This window comes from Martes martes (assembly GCF_963455335.1).
Source record: "Martes martes genome assembly, chromosome: 14".
In the NCBI taxonomy this organism is placed as follows: domain Eukaryota; kingdom Metazoa; phylum Chordata; class Mammalia; order Carnivora; family Mustelidae; genus Martes; species Martes martes.
Window position 1 is genome coordinate 81917834 of NC_137902.1, and position 22553 is coordinate 81940386.

Sequence of the window (22553 nt, forward strand, 5' to 3'; positions counted from 1 at the left end):
CACGTCCCTCTGGCATACATGCGTCTAACGGAACCCACCCAGCTGCTCCCTTATGCATTCCCTATAGACGTCTCAAATGTCAAGTTCATAATTATGAGCAGGAAGTCACTCCCGTATCCTGCACTTTCCCCAGCCCCAACCCCACCCACGGCCACCTACTTTTTGTCCTAGTGTCACCTGGCTTACTGGAAGGACCATGCACCTGAGCCAGAGAGGGGGCTGCCTCCCACGGCTCCCCACGTTCTCCCCGATTTCCAACCCGCCACCTGTACTCCTGAGTCTACACTCCCGATATTCATCTCATCCCCTCCCCCTCACCTCCATACAGCTATCCGGACCCGGTACTCATTCACCTGATTTATTACACAACTTTCCAACCACCTCCCTTCCTTCCCAGGTCACCGCCTTCTCTCCCCTCTCCTGGCACCTACAGCCCGTCTGAATGTGCCAATCTGCTCGGCCACTTCTCTGCTTACAATCTCTGAACAGCTCTCCGTCATCTTTGGTGGGGGTGGGGGAAATGTTAAGTGGCATATAAAGTTATTTACATTTGGAAAAAAAGTTTTCATATTTTGGTTTCTGCCTGTCTCTTAAGCCTCAATTCCTGATGCTACTCCCTTAACTGTAAGCTAACCTCCAGTCCTGAGGATGGCGTCATCCTCTCCTGACCATGCCTGACTCACTCATGCAGCCACGCCTCACCCACTTTTCTGCTTCCCACCCTCCCACGCAGCTCAAGCATCACCTAAAGGCTGGACTAGACACCCCTCCTCTGTGTCCCCTGTGTCCTGTACACATGACCACCATCACTCTTAACACACCATGTCGTAGTTCATCAGTCTGTCCTCACTAAGCTATGTCACTAGCACGCGGCACAACACACGGACGGTGGTCTAGCTCCACATGTCACAAATTATTCCATAAGAAACAGCAACACACCAGCCACAAGAGGAAAAAATAATATTTTTCTAGGAAAAAAAAATGTACAAATGACATTTCCATTAAACTTAAAACGTCGGAGTTGTACTGAATGACATCTCGTTGATCAGGCTTCTGGAAGGAGGTAGAAGCGTTTTAAGATGTGACACGATGGCCACATTTGCGAATTTTATCTGAAAGTAAATTCATGGCTCCCCTTGAAGCTGATGATCTTTAATATCTGTCTGTCACCTACTTCGAGGGCAGCTAAGCACATGAAGGTGGCTAAGTACCCATGTCCCGAATTTGCAGAGCCTCTGGACAAGACAGGGGCTCTCCTGTTAACGTGGCTCGCCCTTTCAGGAAGGCTTAGCTATCGGAGTGTTACTGAGCCAACCCCTCTGCTTGCTGGGGTTTTGGTGATGGGACAGGGGAGCCCTTCCCCCACCACAGTTCTTGTTCGAGAATTCTTCGAGCCATGTAACATCATCAGGACATCATGGGAAATGTCATGTTCTCCATCTAAATACTTGCTGTGATGTTTTAGGACCCCTTGAGAAGGACATCCCAAGCAAAAATCGGGCAGTCTTCCCTTCAACAGAGCTGTGCATCGAAGAGAACAGCCAGGGGAAGGAGCATGGGATGTTCTGCATTTTTTCCTGCAGCTGGATTAGCTGAAATGAATGCAGGCAGGACCCTGCAGGTGCAGAGCTAATCTGTGTCTGCCCCTGTCAAAAAGTCAAAAAGTCACCAGGGAAGGAGCAAGGGTCTCTCACGGTCTCCATGACCTATTGAGAATAAAGTCCTGTGAAAACAGGAAAGACACACAAAAGGTTCCTACCTGATTAAATTGATGTGGTTGTTAAAACCTCTGCTAAGACTCCGTGCTGGCATCTGGTCCAACCACAGCACGGGCTGGTCTGGGTCAGCAATCCTATAAAACAGAGCTTGTTAAGGACGAAGACCTTATAAAACGTACAAATGCTCAAAAGCAGTCACAGTAGAACAGGAGAGGTCTTTGCAAAGTGGCGAGAAAGCAGCTGCTCGGCTTTTCTCAAAGTACGCAACACCGACCTGCAGATTCCAAACAGGAGTTCCAAGTGGACCAAGGAGGAGGTCAGTCCGGGTTTACCAGAAGGCAGTATTTTTCTCATATAAATGAGTATCAGCGGTTTTCCCCACTACACTGTAGCTGGTGAGGCAGGCACACACTTCAACTATCGAGGGACTGGGACACTGAAGTTTATTCGAAGGGACGACACACCCCGATACGCTCTCTCCAAGAGACGGCTTTTTCTAAAACACTTCACTTAAAAATATGCTTGGAAACCCGACAGCACTCAGTCCCTAGAGTTCATAAACACTAGTTGAGTATATTTCAAAGAATGAGGATGCCAGCAATTTCAGACAAACTCGAGAGAGGAAAATGAAACTTACAAGGCCTACTGTTAGTAAACAAAACAGGATTCTAAACCTGTTAGCTAAGTGGGAGGTATAGGCCCCCAGTTATGGAAACAAGCCACGGGGATGAGCGGCGCAGCAGGAGGACACGTCAGTGATCCTGTAACAGTGTTGTGTGGGGACAGATGGTGGCGCCCCTCACGTGACCCAGTGTAGCATACAGACTCGTCGGATCTCTGCGCCATACACGGAAACTCACGTAATACCGTACATCGACTACACTACTCAAAAACACCCGTTAACTGGAGGAGGCTTCTACCCTTTCCCAAGGATAACACTTCGAGCGTATTTTCATTTAAAGATTAGTCACCGTCTCCACTTCACGGCGATGTCAAACATGTCCCTCCACTGCATCAGCCGTGTCTTCCCATTCATGCGAACTTTCGAGTTGGTCCACGTACGCTGGACAGCTTGCATGACCTCCAACGCTGCCAAACCCATGGCTAAAAGAAGGAAATGTTGAGAAAACAAGCGTGTGAAGGTACACGTCAGAGGAACTGATTTTCACCCACTTTACAGAGTCTTGGGGATTAACTCCAGGGTCAACGTAGAAAGAATCATGAGTATTGGCAATTTAACAAGCCCAGAGATACATTACAGCCCTGATGGTCCTAAGAGAACCAAAATCTATCAAGGGAAACTAAAACAGTTGTCTCCTCCCAGCTCTGCTTCCTACGGATACAACCAGAGGTGTAAATTCTCCCTTGCTCCCACACTGAGCAGACGGCGCCCATGGACGGACCATCCGGTCTGAGACCCAGCTTCTCTGTCTACACTACAGCAACAGCACGAAAGCCATGCTGGCGGCCGTCTCCTTTCAGAACTCACTGGGACTGAATCTCCACATTCTTGTCCTGATCAAATGGAGATTCTGAGTCAGCCCAAATGATTATTGTTTCTTTTTTTAAAGCACAACATGGTTCGACAATGTCAGAAGTGTTTCCATTTTCAGACGGTTTCAGAATACCTCTGTGTATTCTCTTGTTTGGCAGGAAACCAGGTGTCTCATATTGCATCAGTGATCCCAGACGATCAGCTACACAGATCAGCTCTTGGATCTCAGGCTTGTAGCTCTCAAAGTTCTGATGTAACACGTCTCTGGAAGAAATACCATGTACATGGTCAGGACTTTCACAACAAATGTCCTGCAATCGGGCTTCACCTGGAAAGCAGTCACTTCCTCCACCGGAAAACTAATCAAGAAACCTATGACCACAGAATCTTGACCTTGGTGCTGGGCACCCAACCACACACAAACTGAAAGACGGAATCTCCGTGAGTGTGTGCACGCACAATTATCACACACTTGGAACACCAATAACTGGAGTGAGATTCAGAAGATACCTACGACCATTATTTGCCTTAAAAAACTTCCCCAGAATACATAAACTGCATGGACTGCCTTCATCAACAAGCAACCAGATGTCTGCCCCATGTGTATCCCCTACCCCTGCCCCAAGTTCTATTACACCAAGTATACTTGGAAATGGCCTATGGGCCTAGTAGGACTTGCTTAGCTGCCAACCTCCTTGAAGTCTGCATAACAAAGTTTGCAGTTTTAGGGTAGAGGCTGTGTAGGGGTCCCAAGACCACTGTCGGGTTCAGTAATTCACTAGGAACACTCACAGGACTGCACAGTCATCCTCATGGCTGGGATTTATTACAGCAGAAGAACACGAGCACAATCATCAAAGGGGAAAAGCTCATGGGGTGAAGCCCCGAAGAAACCAGGCGGGAACCAGGTAGAAGCTTCCAAGGGACCGTTCCCAGGGAGACAACACAGGATTAAGCCCCCCGGGTGAAATGCTGCCAACCCGGTTTCTATCAGGGGCTGATCATGTACGCAGCCTCTAGCTGGCCAGTTCCCATAATCCAGACACCGAGAAGGAAAGTCAGTGTTTAGCACAGACCGTGTTGTTTGTGCAAACAGCTTAGGTACAGCAAGCCACTCGTCGGTTCGGGGAACGGTGGGACGCTCCTAAAACCTCAGTTCCCAGACGTCACCCAGGGGCCAGCAGACCTTTCTAGAGACTACAGTGAGGCCTGCTATGTTATTGCTCTCCGGCACACGGATAATTCTCTAAAAAGGAGTGGCAGAGAATACACATAACCTCTTTGGCCAGCCTATTTTAATGCTTCTGATTATATAATAATTGAGACACACAAAAGCATACCACCTCATTAACCCAATTTAAGAACTAGACCAATTGTCTATCTACTTGTATGCCACCGTCCCCATCCTATCCTCCTGCCTCCCAGCGAGAGCTTACTTATCTTTAATTTTATGTTCATGATTCCTTTCTTTAAAAAAAAACAACTAGGTTACAAATATGTGTCCCTATACAATATATTCTATAGTTTTGCTCAAGAATTTTATGGGGAGAATGATAGGACATTGTAGTTTACTGACTTGCTGGTTTTGCTCAACTTTATATTTTAGGATTAATCCACACTGTCAGATGGGTTGTCTGCTTATACTGTTGTACAGTACCCCACTGTGGGCTGGTATCACTTTTATCCACTCTTCTGTTCATGGACATTGGGATGATTCTCGGTTTTCCATTTGAACAAACACCGCCATCAGCAGTCTGGTACAGATCTCCTGTTGGACATGTGCACAAGTACAAGTTCCTCTAACAAATACACATGGCAGAAGTGTAAGACTGTACCATGTACAAATGTTCAGTTTTACAAGATGATGACAAACAGCTGGCCAGAGTGGTTATAGCAATTTCAACTCTCACCTGGCATGTATAAAAATCCTCCTTGACCCCCACCCCCCAAGTCAATATTACTATTATCGGACTTTGTAATATGCGTTCATTCTCGTGGGTGAGAAATGGGGTCAGATGTACTTATCAACCAAATTTGCCATTCATCCTTTCCCTTATTCACGTGTTTTACACAATTTTCTACTGGTTATTTGACTTTTATCTTTAATTTATAGACATTTTTCATAAATTCTGGACATTAATTTTAGATAATCAGTTTCCAGGTTGCAAGTAGCTTTTTATAACTCAGACTTAGCTATTCATGGTTCATGGTGTCTCTTGTCAAATAGCAGTTCTTAAGTTCAATGCAGTCCAACTTGTTAGTCTTTCTAAGGTCTGAGCTTTGTGTGTCTAAAGAAATCCTTTTCTAGGGGCGTCTGCGTGGCTCAGATGGTTAAGCGTCTGCCTTCGGCTCAGGTCCTGATCTCAGGGTCCTGGGATCAAGTCCTGCATCGGGCTTCCTGCTCAGCAGGGAGCCTGCTTCCCCCTCTCCCTTGCCACCCCCCTCCACTGTTCATGCTCTCTCTTGCTCACTCTCTCTCTCAAATAAATAAAATCTTTAAAAAATAAAATTTAATTTAATAATTTTAAATCTATTAATATTAATACCTACATCAGGATTCTTATAGTGTTTCCCACGTAGAACTTTTCCCATTCCTTTACTTTCAATTTTTGTGTCCTTATGTATTACGTACCCCTTGTAAAAAGCATTTAACTGGATTTTTAAAACATTCCAATCCAACTATATCTGTCTTTTGACATTTAGTCCCTTTATATTTATTGTCATTATTAATATATCTGGATTATTTCAACCTATTCTTACTTTTTTTCTTTCTATTTGTCCCACTTACCTCTAATGCCTCCCTTCCAGTCCTTTTTTCTGCTTGATTTTAGACTTGTTTTGTTTTTACTCTTCTACTAATATAGAAGCCGTACACTTTATTTCTAACTTTTAGTACTCACCCTAGATATTTTAAGATGATTTTTTTTAATACTTCTTTTTTTTAAGATTTTATTTATTTATTTGACAGACAGAGATTACAAGTAGACAGAGAGGCAGAGAGGCAGGCAGAGAGAGACGGGGAAGCAGGCTCCCTGCTGAGCAGAGAGCCCGATGCGGGGCTCAATCCCAGGACCCTGGGATCATGACCTGAGCCAAAGGCAGAGGCTTTAACCCACTGAGCCACCCAGGTGCCCCAGAACTTAAAGCTTTAACATGATATTTAACCTATATTCCCTTAGAATACTTAATTCTTGCTATCCCTCAACTTACTTGTTATTGTGCCCAGTACTTTATTTTTGTCGTTTTTATAAAGCCCCCAAATGAGATATTATTTTATATAGACAATGCTTATTTAGACTTACCAATTCATCAAGCATACCATCTTTCTTTTCTCATTATTCTTTCTTATATCTCAAATCTTGCCTGATGTTAATTGCTTTTTTCTTTAATTACATGCCTTAGAAGATTTTTTAGCAAATGGCAGGTGGTGGTTAGTTCAGCTTTTTATTATCTGAATATACATTTATCTGGTCTTTATTCATAAAAGATAGTTTTGTTGGCTACAGAATTCTAGGTTGAAAGTTACTTTTGTCTTTCAGCACTCTGAAGATAGTCCATTATCTTCTGGCTGCCATTTTGATGTTGAAAGGCCTATGTCAGTCCAATTACTGACCTTAAGTAGGTGATAAGATTTTTCTTTCTGTTTAAAAAATTTTTCTCCTTCTGTGTTCCCTTGTTACTGATGATATGTCTGGATATGGATTTCTTGCCATTTAGTTTGCTTTTTTAAAAAAAAATCTGTAAATTTATGTTTCCTTAATTCTGGGAAATTACTAGCCATTATGTCTTCAAAAATTGTCTCGCCTTCATTCCCTTCTCCCAAGATTTCATCTAAATGTATGCTAGACATTTTTTATACCTTCCACATCTTCTGTCTCCCATGCTTCCCAACACCTGGATTCTCTGTGCTACATTCAAGATAATTCCTAATGCTCTGCCTTCCAATTCTGCAATTTTCTCTCAGCTATGTCTAATTTGCTGTTTAGCTTATATACTGAATTCTTTATTTCAATGACTATATTTTCTATTCCTAAAGGCTCCAATTTATTCTTAACCTGCCTGGTCATTTTTAATAATCTCTTGTTTCTTGTTTGGTATTTCTTCCTAATTTCTTTAAACCTTTCATTTGGAGTTAGAGAGTGTATTCAATCATTCCAATATCTGAAGTCCTTGAGAGTCTAAGTCTGTTTGTATTTTTTGTAATGTTTGTACATGTTTGTCTGTTTGTAATTTCTGTTGATTTTCACATATTGTTTTGGTGATCTTGTTTTTGACTCTCATATTAACGATCTTAATCTGTGGGAATACTTAAACCCCCACACTGGCACTATAATCTTCCCAGGCAAGATCTGCATTTGCTCTTGTCAAGACCCTGTGAATGTGGTCCAAACCCATCTTGCTTAAGCCTCAAGGCATTCCACTGCAGTGGCTGTTAGATACCCTCATCTCTAGGACACTTTCTTCCTTTCAAATGTGCCTATCATGCATCACTCTAGCTTGAATTTGTCCCTTGTTTTCTTTCTTTGTAGGGAGTGAGGGGCTTGATCTTGGCAGATTTTTCTTAATTTTGAAGGCATTGCTAGACTCCCAGGGATTACTTTCTATCCTAGATCTAATCGTTCTGTAATCAGATAGCCCCTTAGTCATAATGCAGCAGTAGTCGGCCATCACTGTAATTTCAAACTTTTGGTTTTCAGTAATTTGTTTGAAACGTAACATGGTAATAGTAATGCATATCAACAACTGCCAATAACTACATTTCAAGTTTGAAGGTGGCATAAAATTAGCAGGGAAGATTGGGCCAGAAGGAAAGGGGATATCCAAAGGTAAGTTTCAATATACCTCAGAAACTAAAAGAAATATCTGCAGGCATACCAAATCCAAAAATAAATTCCCGAGAAACACGGACAGGAAGCCATTTGCTGAGCAAGAGTTACCACAATGAGCTGATAGCTCAGCCTGAAAAGCAAAAAAAGTCATTTTCATTTAAAGCACTTACTTTATGTGGGGTTGCAGCCCTGGCTGCTCTTCATAGTCTTCTATGAGGAAAGGCAGATTTTTAGCCCAGTGGTCTTTAAAGCTTCCAGGCAGATCCAGGTCAATGTTATATTCCGTAAGAGGAGTATCAAGGTGTGCGTGAAGATATCGAGAATACTCTGCAGATAAGAGACGAGATCTGACACACCCACATATCGCCAAAGAAATCTTTTTTATTGCTGGTTGCCATACAAATACTTTGTAACAAACCGTTAATTCCAAGAATTCCAAGAATTCTAAATGGAGACGCCAAATTGTAGTAAGTCCCTATTACTATATGATACAGGGCAACTCAAAGTACCAGATCGGACATAAGCCAGTCAATCTGGGTCCACCTTGGCTAAGTTTTAATCCTCTTTGCATGAAGAGCACCAAAGTTCTCACTTTCCAGTTGCAGAGCCTGAGAATCCAAGTTCAGTGTCAGACAGAGCCTGGTTCTCTATTGACTGATGTGAATCAACTATGTATATGATTTCATCAACTGATGAGCTGCTACTTATCTCTAGAGAAGCAGTGCAGAAAAATGCCAGGATATGGAGTGCCCCTCCTTCAGTCTACGTGTTCTACTAAACCAGGAAACAAGAGGAAATCATAGGCAGCCCCTAGCCACCTGGCCAGTGAACATTTAAAACATGGCCAGTGTGTGGGGTGTCTGGGTGGCTCAGTCGGTTAAGCATCCAACTCCTGATTTTGGCTTAGGTCATGATTGAGCCCCGTGTCAGGTTCCATGCTGGGCGTGAAGCTTGCTTGAGATTCTCTCCTTTTCCCTCTGCTCCCTCCCCCACTGCTCACGCTTGTGTACACACTCTCTCTCAAAAAAGAAAGAAAAAAGTAAAAAACATGGCCAGTGTGACCAAGAAATTATATTTTAAATTTTAATCTAATTAATCTAAACGTAAAAATTGATATTTGAGTGAATTGTTAGAAAACTTCAGAATATACAACTCACATATACGAATCTACTTTTTCAACTTTAAATTTCTTGAAACATGAGTTCAAATTAAGAATTTCCAATGAAAATTTAACAACCAAATTGAGATGTAAATATAAAGATGTTCTGTAAGTATAAGATATACATCGTATTTCAAAGACTTGGCACAAAAAATAATGAAAAATACCTAATGATATTAATGAATAGTGTTTTCATATTAATTATATGTTGAACTGATGCTATGCATATACCAAGTCAAATAAATGTATTATTGAAGTTAATTCTCCATGTTTACTTTTACATTTTTCATGTGGCTATTAGAAACTTACAACTCCAGGGCTAATAATTTTTTACAGTTGGACAGTACTGGTAGGAGAGGGTTAATGATGACAAAGGAAAGCAGAAGGGGAGGTAAAGATTTGTGCTCTGTGTGAACAATAAAAATATTGTCGTGATGAGCACAGAGAATGTACAGAATTAACTGAATCATTGTATCGTGTGCCTGAATCAAACATAACACTGAATGTTAATTGTACTTCAATTAAAATATCCATTTGAAAAAAAACAAAACAAAAAAAACAACTAAAAAAATACCATTCTGTATGGCAGAGAAAACGTGAGGCTCTGACAAACCAAAGACAGCTTAAAGATCAGCTTTCTTCCTCATCCCAACCGAATGTCTCCAAAGTATGTGAGAATTGTGAAATGAAGGAATGACAGATCAAAGATACCAAGTTTACATTTAACAGTAAAAGCCTCAGAAAATGTTACTTTCCTCTGACTCCTAGGTCTCTAGACAAGATATGATGAGACACATTGATACCCAGATGACTATCACTTTCAACTCAGAATAGGTTTTTTCTGACTCAAGTGAAATCTTTTTCACTTTAAAAAGAAAAAATATGTAGGCAGTGGCAAACAAAGTACTGGGCCAGTCTTTAGGAGATAGGGGCCCGGGGGTCCCTGGGGGGCTCAGTCGGTTAAGCATCTGCTTTCCACCCAGGTCATGATCCCGGGGTCCTGGGACCGAGTCCCACATCAGGCTCCCTGCTCAGCACAGAGCCTGCTTCTCCCTCTGCTTACTCCTCCCCTTGCTTGTGCTCTCTCTCCCTCACTCTCTGATAAATAAACAAATAAAATGTTATAAAAAATATTTTTAAAAAAACAGAAGACAGGGGCCCTTATCCAGTCCAGGTACGGCTGCTAACCAAGGGCAGGGGCTATGTTCAAGCTACCTCGTGTCTTCGAGACTCAGCTGCCTCCTACGAAACCTCAGAGAGACAAGCAATATGATTTCTGCAGCTCTGAGCATTAAAATTCAATGATTGGGCCATTTCGTGTTTTACCTCGGAGATATTTCACTTTCAGATACTCCGGGCTAGCCTTCTGGCCCGGGAGAGGATCATTCAGCATGACTTTAGTCTGTGCTTTTATGCCTTCATAGAACTGTCCCATGGCAACATGGCTGAGTCCTTTCATGTACTGGCACACCTCGTTGTAGGGCTCGAGCTGCAGGCACCGCTGCGGGGAAGGAGAAAAGGCTCTATTAGCATCAGTACAGGCGCCGATGACTTTTAAGCGCTTTCTTCTTCAGCCTCGAGTTAGAAACACTTTCCCTCCAGGCTAAAGCAGACCAAATACACACTCTTAAAGTAGTCCATAGGGCGTGGCAATGGTTTTCTCCCTTTCCGTTACCGCGGAAACCCGACTCCGGGCCCTCCTCCCCGTTCATCCCGTTCCAGGTCCTTGGCTTCTCACTGAGGCCCACCTTGAAGTTCTTCAGGGCTTCCTGCAGGCTGCCGTGGTGGTAAAGCATCATCCCCCGGAGCTGCAGGGTCTGCACGTGGTTCTGGTTGAGCAGCAGGGCCTTCTGAAAGCTCTCGGTGGCGGCTTCGAAATTGCCCAGTTCTCTAGGTATTGGGCAACAGTGATGAGCACAGTGCAGAGCATTTCAGTGAACACGCGGGGTATGTTGGCTTCAGGATCACGGTCCCACACGTGAACCCGACCACACCTTGATGCGGATGTTCCCGTCTCTAGTTTACCATTTTACGGCTCAGCTACATCCCACTTACTTTTCCTAAATGCTACCAGCTTGTAGGATAAGCACAAAGCCCTGGGAAGTCTTTGGGGAAGATGAGTTTATTGATTCCCAAAGACAAGCGCCTAGTCAAAACCTTTTCCCCAATTCATGAGCTCCAACCCCTAAAAAACCGCGTGTAAATTTTAGTATTTGGATAAAACCATGCTTCTTCCTTGTGGGGGGAAAATACCATGTAGGTTACAATCATACACAGGTTCATCATTCTCAATCAAATTCAGAAGCTTAAATTTTATTTTTTCTGTCACAGAAGTTAACTTCACTTAAAATCCAGCAAATCGTTTCATAATTTAAAATTTAAAACAAAAGTCTACTTTAGAGTTGTGATCATTTCAAAATGGAAATGATTACTACCGGCCTTCTTTTATGTATTATGTGTTTACAAATAAAAAAAGCACCTTCAAAATGTTCCGTATGTCAATTTTCTGTTAATAATGAATATTTTTAAATAATATAACATTCGCTTAAATCTCTACAGCATTTTACTAATTACTCTGAGTGCTTTCCAATCTGTTTTCAGTGTATGTCCCCAACAATTCTGTGGGACAGCAAGGATAAAGGTCATCACTTAAACCCAAAACAAATTCAAAGACACTTTCGTCAAGTTAGCCTAAGAGAGCGTCTCCAGCTGCCGCCATCAGATAAATAAGCTCTTGGATTCGACCCTTCCTGAGCGAGGTGCCAATGGTTTTGAAGGGGATCTCTGTCACTGTGTCTTTTCTAACTTTTACAGTAGCTTGCAAGGGAGAACCCTGAAGCTCAGGGAAATTAAGGACATCCAAGTATAAAACGGGCCAGCTAGAACTGGAACCACATTGCTTGACTCCCGAATCCCCAGTCCCTTCTTTCATGCTACGCAATCTCCTATTCAGGTCAGAGTGTAAAAATGTTTGAAAGTCAGTACTGGTCAGGGTAACACATGGAATCAGACGCCAGAGTCTAGGCATAACTTCTCAGTCCTGATAGAGATGCGCCATAACTATCTCATAATCTATCCCGTTAATGACAGGGACGCAGCACCGTTTTCCATCCCTTCCATCTAGGAATCTTCAAACGATCACAGTGAGGTGGGAATTAAGCTTACTTATTGCCTAGAAAGCAGCAGCAGCATCTGTGACTCAACAACGTATAATGCCACTATTCAAAACGATAACCCTTGAAGAACTCACATTTTCTAGACCAATATATATGAAGAAAAGTTGTTTAAAGAGATAATAATTATTATGGAGAGGGTGGTTGGGTTATGGACACCGGGGAAGGTATGTGCTATGGTGAGAGCTGTGAAGTATGTAAGCCTGACGACTCACAGACCTGTACCCCTGGGGCAAATAATATACTATATGGTAATTAAAAAAAAGTTCACAATAAAAAAATAAAGGGGGGGGAAGAGGTAATAATATGTATCATGATACCCTTTGACACAGTTCTTTCTGTATTCTAGAGACAGACTCAACAAGCTTGTAAGTGCTTATGCGATTCAGAATGACAATCTCTTTTGGTTAAGAAATGCAATTTCTTTTGAAATGTCACTATTAAGTGAGGCTCTCTTGTCCCCCCACTGCACGCCCTCCCTCCTACCCAGACTACTATTGCTTTTCTTACCTATAGGCCTGTCCCAGACTTTTATACGCATCAATAAAATCAACTTTCTGCTTCAAGGCTTCTTTGAAGGACTCAATAGCTTCCTGAAAAAAGTACATAGAAAATTATGTCATTGGCATAATTGTTGAAGTTGAGTTTCACTTAAATCACTAAAGGACTTAAAAATAGAGTACACATGATCTCAGAGCGATTTTTTCTAAATATGAGGACTTCAAAAAAAAGAGAGGTAGAGAGTATGACAAACTATGAGGCGGGAGGACTTAATTTCAACAGTAAACAAAGGCATTGCTATGAATAATAACAGAGCATTGGAAGTTTTTCCCTTCCAGAATGGGAAAACGGCTTCTCGCTACCTTTTTCATTAGGGCTTTGATTACTAACGATGTCAGCCTTGTGTCAACATCGTTTCTTTAATGAATAAAGGCCTTGCGGAATGAAAGTCAGCTTACTAACTGTGTGAAGTATAGTCTTAAATGACCGTAACCAGCAGCCCTTAAAATGAACCAACAAAAGAGACAAAAAAGTAAGCCCAGCCTGACGTTGTTCATCAAAAAAGCAACAGGGCTCCTAGACTGACTGGGAATCAGAAGGATTCCCACGATCTACAGGAAAAAGAAAGAGCAAAACCAAATCAAACAGAAGCCTTGAGTCGGGGGCATTTGGGGCATAGCTCCTGCCGGCAGCAGAGAAGGGGGCACGGGTGCCGTGCTCTAGGGAGGAGCCCTTGGGACACACAGCGCAACTGGCCACTGTGGAAACCTCTGGACACTGTTAATGAAATATACCATTCTGCTTCACGATAATAGTCTTAAACCGTATTCGGTGTACTTTCCATTATGACTTGACTATTAACTGTAATAAAAAAATTATAAAGACGTTTCACACATTTCCCAAGGAAAAGATGTGTCTTACTTAAGTCAGCGGCTACAAAGTTATCATGATCTCAATGGCTTTGAAGAGGAAGGCTAAAATGTCTGTGTATTTCACACCTAATTAGATAATTCATAGCAAAAAAACTACGAGAGATGTCCTATGCCTTGCACATGGTAGGCACTCAATAAATATTTAATGATTTCATAGGCACATAATCCTAATTCTTTTCCAAAAATCACCCATTCCCTGCTTCCTGATTTTCTCTGTAGGGGGAGCAGGGTCAGAGGGGCTGACTTCCAAACTCTTCTAAGGCAACGATGGGGACAATCACCTACTCTTTAAGGAGTCCCACTGAATGTGTTCTGTTTGGTAGAAGGATGAGAACGGATAAATTTTATCACTTCCGGAATGAAGACTACTCCTCATTAGACTTCTGGCCCTGCCTCGTCTTGATCTTTTGGGTGCATTACAACTGTATTTTAAATTCAACAAACATGTATTGAGCGCCTACTATGTGCCAGGGGCAGTGTGAGGGGTAGGGGACACAAAGACGAGCAAGTCATTCTCTCTGGCCTCGAAGAACTCAGTCTAGTTAGAAAGCCAATTACTTAACCAGGTTATTAGAATACAAACTAAGAGCTACGATAGAGATATGAGTCAAAGTCTCGGGGAATAAAGAGAAAGGAAGAACTAACTGAGACGGGGACACCAGGAGAGGTTTCATGGAGGAGGTGGCAACTGAGCTGGGTCGGGGAGAAGGAGAAGGAGTTTGGTAAAGAAAGAGGGCATCGTGGACGGGGGGGGACAGTGGTGCGGTGGCAGGGTGCTCAGCAGTGGCGGGGAAGGCAGGAGTGGAGGAGAGGGAAAAGACGGGGCGCAGGCTGGTGTGGGGAGCTGGGGCTGGGGCGGTGGGGGGTGGGGGGAAGAAGGGCCTCTGCCATGCCCCACAGTCTGGACATCACCTGCCAGTGGTGACAAATGGAGGCTGTGGCTGTGGGACCTCACCGAACTGACTCTTTAGAGAAAATGCCACGAGCCACGACAGAGCAGACGGGCTGGACAGGGGAGGGAGTGGAGCCCCACGAGGAGGTGACCACAGAGGTCCAGGTAAGAGATCACGGAAACTCAAACTGACACTGTGTCCCTGAGGACAGAAAAGGAGGGTCAAACTCAGGAAATATTCTTAAAGGCCAATGAAGAATCTGCTGGCTGTGGATACGGGGAACGAGGGAGAAGGAAGGGGAGGAAGTTCGAAGCTGGGGATCCTGGGTAGAAGGTGAGAGCGTGAACGAACGTAAGGAAGTAGGGGGGACAGCGGCGGGGCGGGGCAGGGGTGGGAGGAGGTCAGGAGTCCAGCCGGGGCGTGCCGAGTCTGGGGTGTTTGTGGACGTCTAGGGGAGATGCCCGGGAGACATCTGCTGCCCACTGCACTTACAGCATGCTGGGACGCCACAGTTCTTCAAAGTCTGATTTCTCTTCAGCTTTTAAGAGTCTTTGGTTTCGGGGTTCCTGTCTAATCACTGCACAGCTCTCTACCTCATTCTGCCAAAGAGGGGACATAGCAGAATCAAGATCTGAAGCCACTGGGAACAAAGACACTACGTTCGAATGAGTCAATGTCTAAGCACACGGACTGGCTGTGAGTTGATCTGCACCACCAGAGGGAGTGTCGCCACCTTTATCTGCCGCCATCCTGGCTGGCGGCGGGCAACGGTCCCTCACGCGTCCCTCGTTTATTACAACGAAGAGAACAGTCTCACGGAACTCTCAAAGTGAAGGCTGGCCCCAAAACAGGAGCTCGAGATATGCAATGTTTGAAGTATCTTTACATCACAGATAAAAGTCTTCACTGTGTTTTCCCCAGGGAAATCCAAAACGCCTGCTCTATCTACCTGATCGGACAGTTGTGACATTTGTCCTGGAATATCACCTAAAAGATTTCTAATGTATTACACCGTAAAGTAAATAAGCACACCACCCACTTAATTAATTTCTAAATTGATTTGGCCTAAAGAGGCCAGCTTTAGGATACAAGGATAGCTCCAATTCATGGGTCCATGTAATGTGTTGTCTCTACGGTTAACAAGAGAAACTAAAGAGAGCTAAACTAAGTTCGTTAATTTAATGAAGGCATGTCACCACTGACTCAGTTTTCCAATCTGTGTAACTGGGACACCCTCTGCTCCTTCTACACTTCATGGGGATGCCGCTGGGATGAGTGAGACAATATGTCTCACTCTCTGACCACCTCGGACAGCAGATCTATAAAAATGCAAAGAAAAAGTTCCCATCTATTGCACATGCTGATGCCGTGTTTATGAGCACAGTGAGGAGGAGAAAGCACCAAATCATCTGGCGAGACTGGTTCACTGAGGGGCTTCTGGTGCTCGTCGAACGGAGGTACTAGGTCTGGGTTCTCATCCCACGGATTTGGAATAAACCAAACCGAGTCTCAGCCCTTGTCTCAGCCAGCCCTTGCAGTTAGCGTCTCTGTTACAGCTCTTTTCGGAAAGATTCTCATTTCAAAGTAATACAAGGAGCGCCCCCTACCCGCGTTCCTAAACCAGCTTTAGAGTCTACCGCGAAATTCTCTGTTTGCATTTGCTTACTTCAAAGAATATATTTTTTTACCTCTCAGTACTGATTGTTGGTATTTTTTTTGCAATTCAAATCTTGTTCTCCTCCATGAGATATCCAAGGCAGTGCATGTATGTATGTGTATATATATGTATATATATATATACACTTCGAATATAGTATTGTGATTGTGATTGTGAATTTTTAAATTTTCGACGACTGAGAGAAGGTGAGAGGAACAGGGGGCAGATACAAAATAAGCTGGAAAAGCCCCAGTGGCAGCTGGGCAAAGCACATTTCAAATACCTGCTCTCGGTGCCTACGGCCACAGGTCTGAACCCGGGGAAGCCGGGCAGAGCCTCGGTGCGGACCACCCTCCACAGACTCGCAGGAAGGACAGAACGAAAGGAAACCATGCAGTTCCCTCTGGTTTGGGTTTTAGCGGATGGGACTTATCTCTCTAGAGTCCGTGAAACTGAGATTAAATGAAACAAAATCTGTCATCACGGAGACCCGATCCGTGCTCCCAGCCCCTGCACACACATCATTTTACTGAATCCCTGCAAGCCCTTCCAGAGGCGGGGGGCAGAATCCTCTCTCCGCCACACATGGAGGGGGAGGGGCTGAAAAGATGAAGTCCCATGGCCAGTGGCAGAGTTCGCAGGATGCAGGGCAGACGCTCGAGCCAAGGCCTTCCAGCTTCCAGTCCAAGGCTCTGTCCTGGAGATCATTTATTCCTCTCGGACTTACTGAGCACCTCCTATGGGCCAGGCACTGCCCACAACACTGAGGGTTTACAACAGAGGCTTTTCGGAAGGTAAGCCGTCCCTGCCCTCCAAGAGTCTGCACACGACCCACGGAACTACTTTCCACAATCAAATGTGTGTCCTTCCTGCCAGGCGCTGTTGAACTTCTACACAGCTGTCAATGCTCCTGTGACGAACAACCCGTCTGGGAAGACTCTGTTGAGCTCCTGGTCAGCGGGAAGTGTTTCTCGCCTGCAGAGGCTGACTCTCGGGCCAGCCCGTTTTCAATCAGACGGGGATGCTACCTGCACTAGAGCTCCGACCCTGTGCGGGCCATGGGCACAGAGGACGCCCCCATGAGGACCAGAGCTCCACTCTCGGCTCCCAGCCTGGTGTCTGCCCCAAGGCAAGGCTGCCGCACAATAGGTCCTCAGCGCCCTCAGGGCCCGACCGAGGGCAGAAGGCGGAGACAGGATGGAAGGGACATCGTCACCCCATATGTCAGTCGGCTTGGATGACCCCTTTCCTGTTTCCCTCAACCCTGTCCCAGCTAATAGCAGTCTCCAAGTGGCAGAAGCAACGTGCTTGCTGGAAAACTGTCTCCAGACCTGCTCCTGCAGCCCCCGGGGGCTCTGACCCCCGGAACACTGCCAACGTCTCCCCGTGGCCCTCTGCCCCTAACCTCTCCAGCCACTGGCGTGTCAGAACCCCCTTCCTAAGTGGCAGATGGGGTCTCAGTGACATACTTTCCCTCCGAATCTAGATTTGCAGCTCCTCTGGGCCTACGAATTCAAGTCAAGGCGCTCTGCATATAGCACTCGAGACAGCTGAGGGCCTCCCCTTGGCCCACCCGCCCGCTCAGCAGCCCTGGGCTCAAGCCCGGCTACGTGCTACACCACAGACTGGCCACCTCCGTGCTCTCTGCCAGCGCTCGTGCTCTCCTCTCTGCCGGAAGCAGCTGCTGCCCCCAGTCCGCTCCGCCTGCACGGCCCAGGACAAGGTGGACTTGTTCTCTGGAACCTTCTCTGATGCTGCAGTTTCAGTGAATCTTTCTGATCTCTGCTGCCAAAGCACTTTCTTTGTTCATGCCACCTTTTTTTAGTGTCTCTACCAAATGATAAATTATATGTGGAAGAAAACTTTGTAAACTGTATCCTTCCTCAGTGTCAAGTGTGACGAATTCTTTCTCCCTCTCACTAACCCTTTATCCTTTCTCCGCCTGCACCTTCCTCCAAGTACCTTCCACACAGTAGGAGCTCAAAAAGTATGTAGACTCCAACTCCTTCCTAAAATAAACCGATTAGATAGACACGTGAGTTGTCATTTTTAAAACAGACCCAATGAAACCCCACTAAGATCCTCCCACCCACGAGAGAAAAGCAGAATCATGATACTGTATACACAGTATACAACACTTTCACCTTCAAAAGTCCTCTGTGAAAGAAAGTTAGACCTTTGTATAGCATAGCTATAGGCTGGTTTTTGTTCAGTTCTAAGGACTGCTGAAAGTCTTCGTGGGCTGTTGCATAGTCCTACAAAAAGGAGAGCGGGGGGAAAAATAAAGTAGTATTCATTAGACATTCAGACATTTCTTACTTCTGACTGGTCGAGAAGAAAAAAAAAAAAAAAACAATTTATTCTGTGCCCTTTCTGGCTTTAAAGGGAACATTTCATATCCACAAATATCAGTTGAATTTTTATCCTCTTTGTTGAAATAGTTCATCTCCTTAGGAAATCGATGGGGGAAACCCCGCAAAGGTTTAATTTAAGTAGACTGTCTCGGGGTGCCTGGGTGGCTCAGTGGGTTAAGCCTCTGCCTTCGGCTCAGGTCATGATCCCAGGGTCCTGGGATCGAGCCCTGCATCAGGCTCTCTGCTCGGCCAGGAGCCTGCTTCTCCCTCCCCTGCTGCCTGCCTCTCTGTCTACTTGTGATCTCTCTCTCTCAAATAAATAAAAAAAACTTTATAAAAAAATAAAAATAAAAAAATAGACTGTCTCAACTACAAAAAAGATTATTTGTAAAAAATAGTATTAAGGTTATAATCTGTTAGAGAAACTTGACAACTTATTGTTTCTGGCACTAACATCTTACTACACTTGTACAATAATTATGCCATAGGTCAACCTTAAAATGTGTTATGCTGAGAATTTTTCAAACCTATTTTCTTGGGCAACAGGGAATTGTTACTAAAATGATGTAAACCCACTATTGACTAACTGTGGCAACCACAAATAACATTATGATGATAAAAGAGAACCTTGCCAGATCTGGCTGCTTTCACAGAGAAGCTATAGTCTGGGAAGCCACGTTGGTTCTGGTTAAGGCTCTTGGGTGTACCCAAGGAAATTCAAACTGTGCTTTTCAGCTTAATAATCACGTCAAAAACATGCACATCTGTTTCTCTATGCTGACATTTGCAGAAAAAGCGGAAGTATAGTCAATGAACCAAATTTCTCTTCTGTTCTCTCTTTCTTTTTATCTCCCCCCCCCCCCGAGTCTAGAATTACTTACTGCTGACAGCTCAAGCAAGAAAATGTGTGCTCTTGGTACTAAACATTTCTTTACTGGGTTCAATTTCAGCTAAACGAAGTGCCTTTTTAACCATCTTGTATCACAAACATGTTATTATAAAGCCCCAAACCCAAATCTATTAAATAGCAGCTTTTGGAAGTAAATGGAAAGTCCGGTCTTTATCACCACAAAAGGGAACGTGTCCAGGTCAGAACAACTCGCCTCTGATATGAAGTACAGTGTCCCCCGGTGTCTGTACAGCCGTGCTGAGGGCTGAAGCTGGATAGCCTTGGTGAGATCATTCACTGCTTCGTTAATTCGTCCCAGAGGGGACAGAATCTATAAATCCAAAAATGTGATTAGGGACGAAACCTTCCAGGGGTCAACCCCCAAACTGCCAAAGTTTCTGACTTCTCAATTCCACTTCACCACACTCCACTCATAGGATAACCTTCTTGGTTATCCCTGACCCCACATACTACATAGCAAGGTTCAAAGTCAACAGGCTGAGCGGCCACTAGTCTGTCTAGCCGAGGGGGAGGCTGATGAACTATAACCACGTAAATTGCTTTGTCACAGTTTCACGTTCTGGGTTACAACAGATGCTGCTTTTCTTGAATTGGGACCATTTTTTTCCCTCATCCCCTTTCAAAACAAAATTTAGCATTTCAAGGTTAATCTGAAAGATAACTTTGAACTATTAAAAACAGAGAAATTGTTGGACACGGAGTAGAGTCCTCCGTGGCAGAAAGTACTGGCGGGCCATCTCATGAGATTCCAGGTATCTTATGAGCCCCTTTCTGTTAACTCCTAGCTCATTGGTCACCATCTACAGAGCAGAAGAACCTATGTCTGCAAGCTTGCTTGGGAAGCCCTTGTGATCCAGCAATGAGCTTGTGCAGGTGACAATGACAACAGAGAAGACAGTTCAGAATGCAAAAGTACAGCAATAAGACATAAGAAAATCCAACATGGGTATCAGTACTCATGCATTCAAGCTCAAGCATTTCACCCTGAGCAAATATCCTGAAATGAGGCTTAATTTTGTTCTCATGATACAGGTCATTTTCATCAGGTTCTACGAGGTGGCTTCCTACTCTGCAGGAACTTAGAGCCGGCAAAAGAGACAGGATTCAGGAAGGCACATTACCAGTGGCAAGAATGGCAGCTCAGAAAAAGGAAAGAAGTGAATTAAAGAATATATACCTGAGAATTCAAAAAGCATAGCAGTCGGGGGTTATATTTTGGAAGGAAGAACATCCCTACCTGGTTTATTAATTCCTAGGCATATAAATGAATTATCACACGCCAGTGTAATAATTAACATGCATAATAATGACCCGAGTAACTAAAAAAAGGTTAAATTATGTTCATTAAATATAGACTTTCAGCAAGTATGAAAGAGAAAGCTCTCTCATTAAATGATTCTGACATATATAAATGATATGCTATAATAAGCTGGAAAAATCACTCAGTAGTGATATTATTGCCCAATAATGACACAGAAGGGGAATATTACTATATATATATAAGATCACCGAAAATTACTTTTTGGATTACTGATATTGTTTTTGGGTACACAACTAGCTTTTTATTAGGTACACAAATCCTCTAAAGCTACTAAATAAATCTTTCTATGCACACTTAAGTTCTTGCTTTAGCATAATATTTTAACATAACACCAGAGTAATGGAGGGAAAAAGCATCAGCACCCCCTCCCCACAGCAGATATCACCAAATTGGCCACCAAATGCTCACCTTAAATACCAACAAGGTTCTCGTGCAGTAACAAACAAATTACAATCACTTAACCCTTACGGTTGCAATCCAAAATAGAAAAGAGATAATGAACTATATCATTAATTGAGAAAGATTTTTATTCAGAAACCCAAATTCCCAATAAAACATAAAGTTCACTTCAAGAAATGGAACTATAGAGACTCTAACTTTGTAAATACAAACACCACAAACACAGTTTTTAAATTACTAAAACATTTAGTGTTTTCTTTAGTTCTGAGTTTTCTCCCCCTAAAAGGGGGGGTGGGTGGGAGGGATGTCATTTTTCCTTTTGTTGAACTATGGAATCCCATAAGATCAGATGATTAAGTTTTCTCCTGACTGGATACATTAACAAATTCTAAAGCCCTTAGTATGGTTAAATGAACAGTAAAATGAAATCCTGTAGTTGACTATTAACTATGCAAATGGTAAGATGAACACGTTTCATTTAAAAACATTAAAAGGAATGCGTCTCCACACCCCGTTCTCCACCTTGTCCCCGAAGACCTGGGCTCTCATTGGCTCTAGTGGCACCTGTTCACGAGGCCTCTGCAGACACGCCCACACCTGCCCCTGCCAGCCCCCCCCAGGCCCCCACAGGCACGTCTTTCTGTCCCTGAAGAAGTACCTCCTCTTCGTGTCTCCTGTCACAAATGTTACCTGGTATTTTCACCGCGTTACCTCTGTCTCCCCCTCAAGTCCTAAGTTCCCTCAAAGACTGGTTGTGGTCACCCCTACCCAATCTACATCTCTATGTACATCTCACAAGAATTATACGTAAGCGTACACACACCCGCACATGCACGTTCACACACATATGTGCACACTTTCAATGGTTATGAATTTCATTTTGACCATATTGTCATAGAGTTTTGCTAAAATATGTCATACATATACATGGCAAACATGATGTGTGATATATTTTTCAATGAACACTGACAGTAGCACATGTCATAACCACATATTTTTATACTAAATATTACTATTAAATGTTAAATCGGGAGTATCACCCAGCCCATAGTTTTCTAGTAATTTCAACCATGTTTAAAGGCATTCGGTACCTATGGAGGAAAACACAATAGGTATCAGGGAGCTTTAAAATTTACAAGTAATAAGATAATGGGGAAAAAAAATTTGAGATTCTAGTCCAATAATGACAGAGGGAAAAAGAAAACCACACTC

The 22553-nt window shown here is 43.7% G+C and overlaps 1 protein-coding gene across 4 annotated transcripts in view; it reads right to left on the bottom strand.

Moving 5' to 3' along the window:
- TTC13 (tetratricopeptide repeat domain 13) overlaps positions 1–22553 on the bottom strand; it is a 75833-nt gene that overhangs the window by 17309 nt on the left and 35971 nt on the right. For all 4 annotated transcript variants that reach the window (XM_080822627.1, XM_080822628.1, XM_080822626.1 and 1 more), the window contains 9 exons: positions 19815–19931; positions 18502–18612; positions 12885–12967; positions 10950–11091; positions 10528–10702; positions 8213–8369; positions 3347–3477; positions 2690–2822; positions 1760–1852 (listed from right to left, as the gene is read on the bottom strand). In XM_080822627.1, coding sequence (XP_080678753.1) covers positions 1760–1852; positions 2690–2822; positions 3347–3477; positions 8213–8369; positions 10528–10702; positions 10950–11091; positions 12885–12967; positions 18502–18612; positions 19815–19931 — 1142 coding nt within the window. The remainder of the gene's footprint in view (positions 1–1759; positions 1853–2689; positions 2823–3346; positions 3478–8212; positions 8370–10527; positions 10703–10949; positions 11092–12884; positions 12968–18501; positions 18613–19814; positions 19932–22553) is intronic.